Here is a 14,039-nt window from a genome sequence, read left to right as displayed (position 1 = left end):
TATTGGAATAGTGTCAATTAGAGGGCCTTTAGATTGGTACCACTGGTCGGCGCAACATCGAGGGCCGAAGGGCCTGTACTGCGCTGTAATGTTCTATGTTCTATCTCTGTGACCTCCTCCAGTCCACTACATCCCTCCATATCTCTGTAACCTCCTCCAGCCCCCTACATCCCTCTGCATCGCTGTAGCCTCCTCCAGCCCCTACATCCCTCCGTACCTCTGTAACCTCCTTCAGCCCGCCGCACCCCTCCATATCTCCGTAACCTCCGTCAGCCCCCTACATCCCTCTGTATCTCTGTAACCTCCTTCAGCCCCCTACATCCCTCCATATCTCTGTAACCTCCTTCAGCCTCCTACATCCCTCCATATCTCTGTAACCTCCTTCAGCCCCCTACATCCCTCCGTATCTCTGTAACCTCCTTCAGTCCCCTACATCCCTCCGTATCTCTGTAACCTCCTTCAGTCCCCTACATCCCTCCGTATCTCTGTAACCTCCTGCAGCCCCCTACATCCCTCCATATCTGTGTAACCTGTGTCCAAAGATGTGCGGGTTAGGTTGATTGGCCATGCTAAAAATTGCCCCTAGTGTCCTGAGATGTGTAGGTTAGAGGGATCAGTGGGTAAATATGTAGGGATATGGGGGTAGGGCCTGGGTGGGATTGTGGTCGGTACAGACTCGATGGGCCGAATGGCCTCTTTCTGTACTGTAGGGTTTCTATGATTCTATGAACCTCCTCCAGCCCCCTATATCCCTCCGTATCTCTGTAGCCAGCTGCAGCCCCCACCATCCCTCCCTATCTCTGTAACCACCTCCAGCCCCCTACATGTCTCCCCACGTCTCATGTCCTACAACCCTCCCTATCTCTGTAACCTCCTTCGGTCCCTGCACCCCTCCTTATCTCTAATGTCCTCCAGCCCCTACCCTACCTATCACTGTAACCTCCTCCAGCCCCCTACATCCCTCCATATCTCTGTAGCCTCCTCCAGCCCCTACATCTCTCCATATCTCTAACCTCCCCCAGCCCCCTACACCCCTTCATATCTCTGTAACCTCCTTCAGCCCCCTACATCCCTCCATTTCTCTGTCGCCTCCGCCAGCCTGCAACATCCCTCCCTATCTCTGCAAACTCCTCCAGCCCTACATCCCCTTCTATCTGTCACCTCCTCCAGCCCCTACATCCCTCCATATCTCTGTAACCTCCTCCAGCCCCCTTCATCCCTCCATATCTCTGTAAACACCTTCAGCCCCCTACATCCCTCTGCGTCTCTGTAACCTCCTTCAGTCCCCTACATCCCTCCCTGTCTCTGTAACCTCCTTCAGTCCCCTACATCCCTTCCTGTCTGTAACCTCCTCCAGCCCCCTACACCCCTCCATATCTCTGTAAACACCTTCAGCCCCCTACACCCCTCCATATCTCTCTAACATCCTCCAAAGCCCTGAATCCCTCCCTATCTCTGTGACCTCCTACATCCCTCCATATCTCTGTAACCTCCTGCAACTCCCTACATCCCTCCATATCTCTGTAACCTCCTTCAGCCCCCTACATCCCTCCCTATCTCTGTAACCTCCTACAGCCCGACATCCCCTTCTATCTCTGTAACCTCCTCCAGCCCGCTACATCCCTCTGCATCTCTGTAGCCTCCTCCAGCCCCTACATCCCTCCATTTCTCTGTAACCGCCTTCAGCCCCCGGCATCCCTCCATATCTCTGTAACCTCCTCCACCCCCTACACCCCTCCCTGTCTCTGTAACCTCCTTCATCCCCCCACATCCCTCCATATCACTGTAGCCTCCTCCAGCCCCTAAATCTCTCCATATCTCTGTAACCTCCTCCAGCCCTATATCCCTCCACATCTCTGTAATCTCCTTCAGCCCCCTACATCCCTCCGTATCTCTGTAGCCAGCTCCAGCCCCAACATCCCTCGATATCTCTGTAACCTCCTCCAGCCCCTACATCGCTCCCTACCTCTCATGTCCTACAACCCTCCCTATCTCTGTAACCTCCTTTGGTCCCTACACCCCTCCTTATCTCAATGTCCTCCAACCCCTACCCTGCCTATCACTGTAACCTCCTCCAGCCCCCTACATCCCTCCCTGTCTCTGTAACCTCCTCCAGCCCCCTACACCCCTCCATATCTCTGTAACCTCCTTCAGCCCCCTACACCCCTCCATATCTCTGTAACCTCCTTCAGCCCCCTACACCCCTCCATATCTCTGTAACCTCCTCCAGCCCCCTACATCCCTCCCTGTCTCTGTAACCTCCTTCAGCCCCCTACACCCCTCCATATCTCTGTAACCTCCTCCAGCCCCCTACATCCCTCCATATCTCTGTAACCTCCTCCAGCCCCCTACATCCCTCCCTGTCTCTGTAACCTCCTTCAGCCCCCTACATCCCTCCATATCTCTGTAACCTCCTACAGCCCCCTACATCCCTCCATATCTCTGTAACCTCCTCCAGCCCCCTACATCCCTCCATATCTCTGTAACCTCCTACAGCCCCCTACATCCCTCCCTGTCTCTGTAACCTCCTTCAGCCCCCTACACCCCTCCATATCTCTGTAACCTCCTCCAGCCCCCTACATCCCTCCATATCTCTGTAACCTCCTCCAGCCCCCTACATCCCTCCCTGTCTCTGTAACCTCCTTCAGCCCCCTACATCCCTCCATATCTCTGTAACCTCCTACAGCCCCCTACATCCCTCCATATCTCTGTAACCTCCTCCAGCCCCCTACATCCCTCCATATCTCTGTAACCTCCTACAGCCTCCTACATCCCCCCGTATCTCCGTAACCTCCTGCAACTCCCTACATCCCTCCGTATCTCTAACTTCCTTTAGCCCCCCTACATCCCTACATATCTCTGTCACCTCCTCCAGCCCTACATCCCCTTCTATCTTTGTAACCCCCTCCAGCCCCCTACATCCCTCCATATCTCTGTAACCCCCTCCAGCCCCCTACATCCCTCCATATCTCTGTAACCCCCTCCAGCCCCCTACATCCCTCCATATCTCTGTAACCTCCTTCAGCCCCCTACATCCTTCCATATCTCTAACCTCCTTCAGCCCCCTACATCCTTCCATATCTCTAACCTCCTTCAGCCCCCTACATCCCTCCGTATCTCTGTAACCTCCTCCAGTCCATAATCCTCCCTGCCTTTGGAACCACCACCCTCTGAAATGGTTGAGTGAGGCACTCAATTCAAGGGGCAAATAGGAATGGGCAAAAACTATTGGCCCTGCCCACTGACACCCATGTCCCAGGAAAGAATAATTTGATGGAAGCTCTGACGGTTGGGGGGCTGCAGAAGGTTGCTGAGACTGGGGGGATCAGGGAGATGGGGGTGGATTTGAGGTAGAGAATAGCTGGTGTCAGCAGTGTTGTCACAATACGGGCTGAGTGGGGGATGGGTGAGAGGGGCGGGTGCGGGGGAATCAGAGTCAGGCCCCTCCCAGCAGAGCTCTGAGGCACTCGCCATGCCTGGCCAAATTTCAGTGCTGCTGAGCCTGGCCATTCTGGCCATCTTCGGGACCGTTCCCAAGTTGCTGGAGGAGCCGGGGGCACCGGGCCTACCCTGGATTCAGCTGTCGTTCGTCTCGCACAACCCCTTGACTCTGAGGTGCCCGGGTGGCCAGCGGAGCGGCCGTGTCTACTGGCAGTACACCAATGGCAGCACGGTGACGGCGGGGAAGGCATGCACCATTGCGGGACCCTGGGCCGCCCGGTACTACCGGGGGCCCCTCAAGGAGCTGAAGCTGCGAAGCCGGGTGCACTGGGACCAGCTGGTGGTCCATCCGGCCTGGGTGGGCGACTCGGGCCTCTACACCTGCAAGGACGGCGGGCGCACACTGGCACGCTACCAGGTGGAGGTGCAGGACGCCACTCGCCTCCATGTCTCCCACGCCGGCCTGGGTCAGGGGGCCCTGGCCAAGCTCACCGTCCCGCAGCGGGCTCAGCTCTTCACCCGCTGGGGCCCCTGGCAGACCTGCGACCGGTGCGGGGCCCTGGGCGAGCGCAAGCGGCTGGGTTACTGCTACGCCCGGCCAGCTTCCACCCCCCAGGGTCTGGCGGTGCCCTGCGGGCTGCTGGGGCTGGAGCTGCCCCCCTGGGGCCCTGAGCTGAGGGTGGAGGCATGCCAGGTCAGCTGCCCCCCTCTGCCCCGGCCGGCCCTCCCGCCCCCCAGCACCCGTCAGGCCCGGCCGGGGCAGAGTGTGGAACTGGCCTGCCCGGGGGCCTCTATCCATGTGCCGGTGTCCTGGCAGCGTGACGGGGTGCCCCTCACCCGGCTGGGGCTGCTAGGCCGCGGGGGCGACGTCGGCCACTCGCTCGACCTGCTCACCGGGGGCGCCAGCTACCGCATCGCTCGGGTGGCTGCTTCGGATCGCGGCCTGTACCGCTGCCTGGTGAATGGTCGCCAGGCCGCTGCCTTCCATTTGGACCTACCCACTGTACCCCAACGCCGACGCTTCGACCTGGGCCGCCTGCTGGCTGGGGCCCGGGCGCTGGTGGCCACCTTCACCGCCCTCTTTGTGGGCAGTGCCATCCTGGAGCTGGTGGGCTGTTGCTTGTCCGACTCGATCCCTTGTCTGAGCTCCTGAAGACCTGTCCGGCTGCTCCCATGGCCTCCGGCTCCCGCTGCTGAGGGATCGCCTCTCCCGCTCGACACTCACTCCGAGTCTTGCTGGGCAGGAGATTAGCCAATCAAAATCATTAAAACAGTTTATATATTTACCAGAAAGTGGGGATTTGACTCTCATTCGTTCACACACAAACATCCAAACAAATGTAGCGAGGGGGGTGGGGTGAGTGTTGTCCTTGACGGGTCAGGATTAGGATTTGGAGTCTCTTCCCCCCCCCGCCACCCCCCCTCTTCTACCCCCTCAACTCACCCCATTTACCCCATCCCTCTCTCTCTCTCCGTTACCCTGTCCCTCGCTCTCGCTGTCCCCATTACCCTGTCCCCCTCTCTCTTCGTTACCCTGTCTCCCCCCCTCTCTCTCTCTCCCTCCGTTACCCTGTCCCCCTCTCTCTCTCAGTTACCCTGTCCCTCTCTCACCGTTACCCTGTACCCCTCTCTCTCTCCATTACCCTGTCCCTCTCTCTCTCTTCGTTACCCTGTCCCTCTCTCTCTCTCTCTCCGTTACCCTGTTCCTCCCTCTCTCTCTCTCCCCCCCCTTACCCTGCCCCACTCTCGCTTTCTCCCCCCTTACCCTGCCCCACTTTCGCTCTCTCTCTCCCCCCCTTCCCCTGCCCCACTCTCGCTTTCTCCCCCCTTACCCTGCCCCACTTTCGCTCTCTCTCTCCCCCCCCTTACCCTGCCCCACTCTCGCTTTCTCCCCCCTTACCCTGCCCCACTCTCGCTCTCTTCCCTGCCCCATTACTCCTGCCCTCCCATTGCCCGATTGTTTTCTGTTGAATGGGTAACAGAGGACGATGTTGATGTCACAGAGGAGCTGAGAGCTGTCAATTGTCTCGGATCGTCCAGAACGATGGCCTGGCCACTTGAGTAGGATGCCTCTCTTAGAAGGAAAGTTTCAACAATGGTTTTTTGGGGCTGTGGTGATTTTGGTTAGGGGATGTCTTGGTCATTTGGGAGCTGTGTTTTTTTTAGGTGGGGAACATCTTGCTTTTTGGGAGAGTTGTGGTATTTTTGGCTGGGGAATGTGTTGGGTTTTTTGGAGTTGTGGTGTTCTTGGGTTGGTAATGTGTTGGTTTTTTTGGGCCGGGAATGTGTTGGTTCTTTTGGAGTTGTGGTGTTTTTGGGTGAGGAATGTGTTGGTTTTTTTGGAGTTGTAGTATTTTTTGGGGAATTTGTAGGTTTTTTGGAGCTTTGGTGTTTTAGGTGGGGAATCTGTTGTTTTTTTTGGAGTTGTGGTGTTTTTGGGTGGGAAAATGTGGTTCTTTTGGAGTTGTGGTATTTTTGAGTTAGAAATGTGCTGGGTTGTTCTGGAGTTGTGTTTTTGGGTGAGAAATGTGTTGGTTATTTTGGAATTGTGGTGTTTTTGGGTGGGGAATGTGCTGGGTTTTTTTGGAGTTTTGGTGTTTTTGAGTCAGGAATGTGCTGGGGTTTTTCTGGAGTTGCATTTTTATTTGGGGAATGTGTTGGTTTTTTTGGAGTTGTGGTGCTTTTGGGTCAGGAATGTGCTGGGTTGTTTTGGAGTTGTATTTTGGCTGAGGAATGTGTTGGTTCTTTTGGAGTTGTGATGTTTTTGGTTGGGGAATGTGTTGGGTTTTTTGAAGTTGTGGTATTTTGGGGCTGAGAATGTGTTTTGATTTTTTTGGAGTTCTGTTGTTTTGGGGTTGGGAATGTTTTGGTGTTTTTGGAGTTGTGATGTTTTTGGGTGGGGAATATGTTGGTTTCATAGAATCCTGCAGTGCAGAATGAGGCCATTTGGCCCATCGAGCCTGCCGATCACAATCCCCCACTGGCCCTATCCCTACAACCCCATGCGTTAAACCTATCCATTTCCCCTGATACTAAGAGGCAATTTAGCATGGCCAGTCCATCTGACCCGCACATCTTTGAACTGTGGGAAGAGAGCAGAGCACCCGGAGGAAACCCATGCAGACACGGGGAGAACGTGCAAACGCCACACAGACAGTGGTCCAAGCCGGGAATCAAACCTGGATCTTTGACGCTGAGAGGCAGCAGTGCTAACCACTGTGCTGTGGCATAGCGTAACAGCTACTGGGATCTGTTGGGAGTATTGTATCTTTTTATCCTGTTGGTTCTCACGCTCTTTGTCCTTCATGTGTCTCCCTGCTGACTACTGACCTGGACAGTATAATTCGACCCTTGGAGGCTTGAACCTTCACCTCTTTTTGTCCCGACAACTGGAGCTCATGTGAGGTCAGATATCCAGGCTGATGCAGCAGGCAGTAATGTACAAGTACTGTGCTGTCTTGAAACTGAGACAGTGTCTGTTCTCCGTTGTGTTTGTGTGGGATCGTGCTGTGCGCATGCCAGTTGTCTGTCTGACAACAGTGACGAAACGATGAAACTGAGCTTATACTGGTTGTAAGTCACTTTGGGACACTCAACAGTTGTCAAGTAAGCTGGATGAAAGCAAGTTAGACATTTACTTGGAGTGAGGAGAGGACACGCAGCAATCACAATCTGCTGTTGGATAACAGAGTCCCACTGGTTAAAGCCCCCCCTCGCTCCGTCACTCGGCTGGTTAAAGCCCCCCCTCGCTCAGTCACTCGGCTGGTTAAAGCCCCCCCTCGCTCCGTCACTCGGCTGGTTAAAGCCCCCCCTCGCTCCGTCACTCGGCTGGTTAAAGCCCCCCCTCGCTCCGTCACTCGGCTGGTTAAAGCCCCCCCTCGCTCCGTCACTCGGCTGGTTAAAGCCCCCCCTCGCTCAGTCACTCGGCTGGTTAAAGCCCCCCCTCGCTCAGTCACTCGGCTGGTTAAAGCCCCCCCTCGCTCAGTCACTCGGCTGGTTAAAGCCCCCCCTCGCTCCGTCACTCCGCTGGTTAAAGCCCCCCCTCGCTCCGTCACTCGGCTGGTTAAAGCCCCCCCTCGCTCAGTCACTCGGCTGGTTAAAGCCCCCCCTCGCTCAGTCACTCGGCTGGTTAAAGCCCCCCCTCGCTCAGTCACTCGGCTGGTTAAAGCCCCCCCTCGCTCCGTCACTCCGCTGGTTAAAGCCCCCCCTCGCTCCGTCACTCGGCTGGTTAAAGCCCCCCCTCGCTCAGTCACTCGGCTGGTTAAAGCCCCCCCTCGCTCCGTCACTCCGCTGGTTAAAGCCCCCCCTCGCTCAGTCATTCCGTTGGTTAAAGCCCCCCCTCGCTCCGTCACTCTGCTGGTTAAAGCCCCCCCTCGCTCCGTCACTCTGCTGGTTAAAGCCCCCCCTCGCTCAGTCATTCCGTTGGTTAAAGCTTCTCCTCGCTCAGTCACTCCGCTGGTTAAAGCTTCTCCTCGCTCAGTCACTCCGCTGGTTAAAGCTTCTCCTCGCTCAGTCATTCTGTTGGTTAAAGCCCCCCCTCGCTCAGTCACTCTGCTGGTTAAAGCCCCCCCTTGCTCCATCACTCAGCTGGTTAAAGCCCCCCCCCTCGCTCAGTCACTCCGCTGGTTAAAGCCCCCCCCCCCCCCCTCGCTCAGTCACTCCGCTGGTTAAAGCCCCTCCTCGCTCTGTCTCCCCGCTCATTAGCCTCTGTCATATTGCTACTTGCTGTCTGTGGGTGATGAAGGGACACTCTTTTTCCTACAGGAGATGGTGGTAAGGTCACAACGGTAGTGGCCACACCAGGGCAGGGGCCAGACATCCCCCAGGAGGTGTCCTACACAGATATTAAAGTGATCGGCAATGGCTCCTTTGGGGTAGTTTACCAAGCGAAGCTGGTGAACACGGGAGAGTTGGTCGCCATCAAGAAGGTTCTACAGGATAAGAGGTTCAAGGTGAGAACAAGTGTGTGAACTGCTGTAACCTCAGCCCCAGCGCGCGAGCCATGTTATGCTCAGTCCCCCGAGCATGAACTGTGTTTTGCGCAGTCCCCAGCGCGCAAACCATGTTATATGCACAATCCCCAGCGGGCGAACCGTGTTATGCATGCAGTCCCCAGCGGGCGAACTGTGTTATGCACGCAGTCCCCAGTGCGCGAACTGTGTTATGCACGCAGTCCCCAGTGCGCGAACCGTGTTATGCATGCAGTCCCCAGTGCGCGAACTGTGTTATGCACGCAGTCCCCAGTGCGCGAACTGTGTTATGCATGCAGTCCCCAGTGCGCGAACTGTGTTATGCACGCAGTCCCCAGTGCGCGAACCGTGTTATGCATGCAGTCCCCAGTGCGCGAACTGTGTTATGCACGCAGTCCCCAGTGCGCGAACTGTGTTATGCATGCAGTCCCCAGTGCGCGAACTGTGTTATGCACGCAGTCCCCAGTGCGCGAACCGTGTCATGCGCGCAGTCCCCAGTGCGCGAACCGTGTCATGCATGCCGTCCCCAGCGCGCGGACTGTGTCATGCGCGCAGTCCCCAGCGCGTGGACTGTCATGCGTGCAGTCCCCAGCGCGCAAACCGTGTGACGCGCGCACTGTGGGAATGATTTGATTCTGTTGACCCTCTTCCTACAGAACCGGGAATTACAGATAATGCGTAAATTGAATCATTCTAATATCGTCCGGCTCCGATACTTCTTCTATTCCAGTGGTGATAAGGTACGAGTTGGATGGTGAAGTTACGTGGGTAGGCAGTGAAGTTGTGGGGTGCAGGCGGGTCAAGGGTACGCCGGCAGATTGCCTGGGTGTGGGTGGAGCGAGTGGCTATGGACAGGTCAAGGGGGCGCGGCTGGAACGAGGGGCCATGGGCGGTTTGAGGGGACGTTGACGGAGGGTGAGGGCAAGTGGGCGTCGGCAAAGAGTGAGTGTGAGGGGTCACGATTGAAGAAAGGGGCGAGTTTAAGTGGGGGTTCTGGCTGAAGTGGGAAGATGATTGTGCCGGGGATATGGGAAACATGCGCCTAGTTTGTCACGAGGCTGATTATCAGGCATTTGCGTTCAGCTGGAGGCTAGAGCTTTGGACGATTGCTTCTCCGCGAGGGGGAAGAGTACGTACTGAGTGTCCCCTCCCTACCCCGGGGTGGTGTGTTGAACGGGCTGCTCCTTGCTCCCCGGGGTGGGGTCTCGGGTGGGCTGCCCCTCTTTTAGAGGATTGGGTGTCTGTGGTAAATACTGCAGATGTTTTTTGTGTTCAACAGAAAGATGAGGTTTACTTAAATCTGGTTCTAGACTACGTTCCGGAGACGGTTTATCGAGTCGCGCGGCACTTCAGTAAGGCCAAGCAATCCATCCCCATGATCTACGTGAAGGTGAGTGTTGGCAACCTCTTCACCATTCAAATGGGTACAATGCAAGACCCTGCCACCGCTTACCCCGCCCCCTCTCGCCACCATACCCAAAGGAAGCTCGGAGGTGCCCCGTGCCCACCTAAGGCGAGGCTGGGAAGGATATGGTGGGAAGGTGGGATCAGGATATTAAGTTGGATGAACAGCCATGATAATGAATGGCGGGGTAGGCTCGCAGGCCCGAATGGCCTACTCCTGCTATTTTCTATTACCTCATGAAAATAAAGCACTCCCTCAGTACTGACCCTTTGACAGTGCGGCACTCCCTCAGGACTGACCTCCTGACAGTGCAACACTCCATCAGTACTGACCCTCTGACAGTGCAGCACTCCCTCAGCAGTGACCCTCTGACAGTGCGGCGCTACCTCAGGACTGACCCTCTGACAATGTAGCACTCTCTCAGGACTGACCCTTTGACAATGTGGCACTTCCTCAGTACAGCACTAAATGTGTCTGCCTGGTTTGTGAGGCCCAGATGTAGAGTGGGACTCAAACCATTGATCTGCTGACTGAGTGGTCTCCATGGTGCCAGACCTGCTGATGGCTACGGTCACAACCCATCAGCAGGTCTGGTACTGTGGAGTCTGAGAATCCTGCCATGTGCTGTGTGTTGTGGTACACCACAAAGTCACTTGATGTATTGAAGTGGTGCTAGCTTTTTCGGCTGTGTATTTTGAAGTGCTGGCCATACACTGGGCTTTACTTAGGGGATTGACTAAGCTGTGTGTGGTCAGGGTACATAGTGTGTGCTTTTGCAGGGTTACTGAATGTCTGGTAAGATTTTGAGTTTGATGTTGCAGACAAGTTGCAGAAATGGAACGTGGATAACATCTCACCTCTGCCTTTGCCCCTTCAGGTGTACATATACCAGTTATTCCGCAGTTTAGCGTACATCCATTCCCAGGGCGTGTGTCATCGAGACATTAAACCTCAGAATTTGTTAGTGGATCCTGAGACCGCAGTCCTCAAGCTCTGTGACTTTGGCAGGTAGGTGAGCCCAGAGCGGGTACAATCACACTGGCACCAAGCGCTCTACCCGACCCTGACTACTGAGCTGTCTGCCGTGCTGGAGCAGCAGGAGTTGACAATTGTGGGTGGGTGGGGGGGGTGAGTTGGTGGTCAGGAAGAGGCAGAAGGCTCTCGTTGGGGGTGTTGTGAACTTGCTGTGGTTGATGGTGAGGAGGGAGGGGCAGTGGGGAATGTTGCTGGGGGGATACTGAGTCTGTACGTCATGGGGAGGGGGAATACTGAGTCTGTATCTCATGGAGAGGGGGGGATACTGAGTCTGTACCTCATGGGGAGAGGGGATACTGAGTCTGTACCTCATGGGAAGGGGGAATACTGAGTCTGTACCTCATGGGGAGGAGGGATACTGAGTCTGTACCTCATGGGGAAGAGGGATACTGAGTCTGTACCTCATGGGGAGGGGGGATACTGAGTCTGTACCTCATGGGGAGGGGGGATACTGAGTCTGTGCCTCATGGGGAAGGGGGATACTGAGACTGTGCCTCATGGGGAGGGGGGATACTGCATCTATACCTCATTTTGGTGGGGGGGGGCGGGGGGGGGATATTGAGTCTATCTCATGGGGAGTTGGGATACTGAATCTGTGCCTCATGGGGAGAGGGGATACTGAGTCTATCTCAAGGGGAGATACAGTTTGAAAAAATCCTTTGTATCCATTTAGATACCTCACCCTGGATCCCATGAGATTTAACCTTATGCAACAACCTACCATGCGTCACATTGTGTCCCCGCATACACAGTTTACAGTTCCCGTTGTTACAATCTGTTCCTGGTTACAGTTTACTGTTCCCCTTGTTACAGCGTATCTCCGGTTACGCAATTTACTGCCCTCCCTTGTTACAGTGTGACCCTCGTTAAACAGTTTACTGTTCCCCTTGTGACAGTCTGTCCCCGTTTACACAGTTTACTGTTCCAGTGTGTCGCCGGTACACAGTTTACTGTTCCCCTTGTTACAGTGTGTCCCAGATACAGAGTTTACTGTTTCCCTTGTTACAGTGTGTCCCAGATACAGAGTTTCCTGTTCCCCTTGTTACAGTGGGTCCCAGATGCAGAGTTTACTGTTCCCCTTGTTACAGTGTGTCCCAGATACAGAGTTTACTGCTCCCCTTGTTACAGTGTGTCCCAGATACAGAGTTTACTGCTCCCCTTGTTACAGTGTGTCCCAGATACAGAGTTTACTGCTCCCCTTGTTACAGTGTGTCCCAGATACAGAGTTTACTGTTCCCCTTGTTACAGTGTGTCCCAGATACAGAGTTTACTGTTCCCCTTGTTACAGTGTGTCCCAGATACAGAGTTTACTGTTCTCCTTGTTACAGTGTATCGCTGGTACACAGTTTACTGTTCCCCTTGTTACAGTGTGTCCCAGATACAGAGTTTACTGTTCTCCTTGTTACAGTGTGTCCCAGATACAGAGTTTCCTGTTCCCCTTGTTACAGTGTGTCCCAGATACAGAGTTTACTGCTCCCCTTGTTACAGTGTGTCCCAGATACAGAGTTTACTGCTCCCCTTGTTACAGTGTGTCCCAGATACAGAGTTTACTGTTCCCCTTGTTACAGTGTGTCCCAGATACAGAGTTTACTGTTCCCCTTGTTACAGTGTGTCCCAGATACAGAGTTTACTGTTCTCCTTGTTACAGTGTATCGCTGGTACACAGTTTACTGTTCCCCTTGTTACAGTGTGTCCCAGATACAGAGTTTACTGTTCCCCTTGTTACAGTGTGTCCCAGATACAGAGTTTCCTGTTCCCCTTGTTACAGTGGGTCCCAGATACAGAGTTTACTGTTCCCCTTGTTACAGTGTGTCCCAGATACAGAGTTTACTGTTCCCCTTGTTACAGTGTGTCCCAGATACAGAGTTTACTGTTCCCCTTGTTACAGTGTGTCCCAGATACAGAGTTTACTGTTCCCCTTGTTACAGTGTGTCCCAGATACAGAGTTTACTGTTCCCCTTATTACAGTGTGTCCCAGATACAGAGTTTACTGCTCCCCTTGTTGCAGTGTGTCGCCCGTACACAGTTTACTGTTCCCCTTGTTACAGTGTGTCCCAGATACAGAGTTTACTGCTCCCCTTGTTACAGTGTGTCGCCGGTACACAGTTTACTGTTCTCCTTGTTACAGTGTGTCCCAGATACAGAGTTTACTGTTCTCCTTGTTACAGTGTGTCCCAGATACAGAGTTTACTGCTCCCCTTGTTACAGTGTGTCGCCGGTACACAGTTTACTGTTCCCCTTGTTACAGTGTGTCCCAGATACAGAGTTTACTGTTCCCCTTGTTACAGTGTGTCACCGGTACACAGTTTACTGTTCTCCTTGTTACAGTGTGTCACCGGTACACAGTTTACTGTTCCCCTTGTTACAGTGTGTCGCCGGTACACAGTTTACTGTTCTCCTTGTTACAGTGTGTCGCCGGTACACAGTTTACTGCTCCCCTTGTTACAGTGTGTCGCCGGTACACAGTTTACTGTTCTCCTTGTTACAGTGTGTCCCAGATACAGAGTTTACTGTTCCCCTTGTTACAGTGTGTCGCCGGTACACAGTTTACTGTTCCCCTTGTTACAGTGTGTCGCCGGTACACAGTTTACTGTTCTCCTTGTTACAGTGTGTCGCCGGTACACAGTTTACTGTTCTCCTTGTTACAGTGTGTCGCCGGTACACAGTTTACTGTTCCTCTTGTTACAGTGTGTCGCCGGTACACAGTTTACTGTTCCCCTTGTTACAGTGTGTCGCCGGTACACAGTTTACTGTTCCTCTTGTTACAGTGTGTCGCCGGTACACAGTTTACTGTTCCCCTTGTTACAGTGTGTCGCCGGTACACAGTTTACTGTTCCCCTTGTTACAGTGTGTCGCCGGTACACAGTTTACTGTTCCTCTTGTTACAGTGTGTCACCGGTACACAGTTTACTGTTCCCCTTGTTACAGTGTGTCGCCGGTACACAGTTTACTGTTCCCCTTGTTGCAGTGTGTCGCCGGTACACAGTTTACTGTTCTCCTTGTTACAGTGTGTCGCCGGTACACAGTTTACTGTTCCCCTTGTTACAGTGTGTCGCCGGTACACAGTTTACTGTTCTCCTTGTTACAGTGTGTCGCCGGTACACAGTTTACTGTTCTCCTTGTTACAGTGTGTCGCCGGTACACAGTTTACTGTTCCTCTTGTTACAGTGTGTCGCCGGTACACAGTT

The 14,039-nt window shown here is 54.2% G+C and overlaps 1 protein-coding gene across 1 annotated transcript in view; it reads left to right on the top strand.

Annotated features, from left to right (window-relative positions):
- Window positions 1–14,039, top strand: part of LOC144485962 (glycogen synthase kinase-3 beta-like) — a gene marked incomplete at its 3' end in the record, with an annotated part of 104,545 nt that overhangs the window by 52,650 nt on the left and 37,856 nt on the right. Inside the window, exons 2-5 of the mRNA XM_078204037.1 lie at window positions 8,206–8,393; window positions 9,068–9,151; window positions 9,691–9,801; window positions 10,694–10,824. Of these exons, the coding sequence (XP_078060163.1) occupies window positions 8,206–8,393; window positions 9,068–9,151; window positions 9,691–9,801; window positions 10,694–10,824 (514 nt within the window). The remainder of the gene's footprint in view (window positions 1–8,205; window positions 8,394–9,067; window positions 9,152–9,690; window positions 9,802–10,693; window positions 10,825–14,039) is intronic.

Source organism: Mustelus asterias, unplaced genomic scaffold, assembly GCF_964213995.1.
Source record: "Mustelus asterias unplaced genomic scaffold, sMusAst1.hap1.1 HAP1_SCAFFOLD_255, whole genome shotgun sequence".
NCBI lineage: Eukaryota > Metazoa > Chordata > Chondrichthyes > Carcharhiniformes > Triakidae > Mustelus > Mustelus asterias.
Note: the sequence above shows the minus strand (reverse complement) of the source record. Positions and strands in the feature narration are given on the sequence as shown.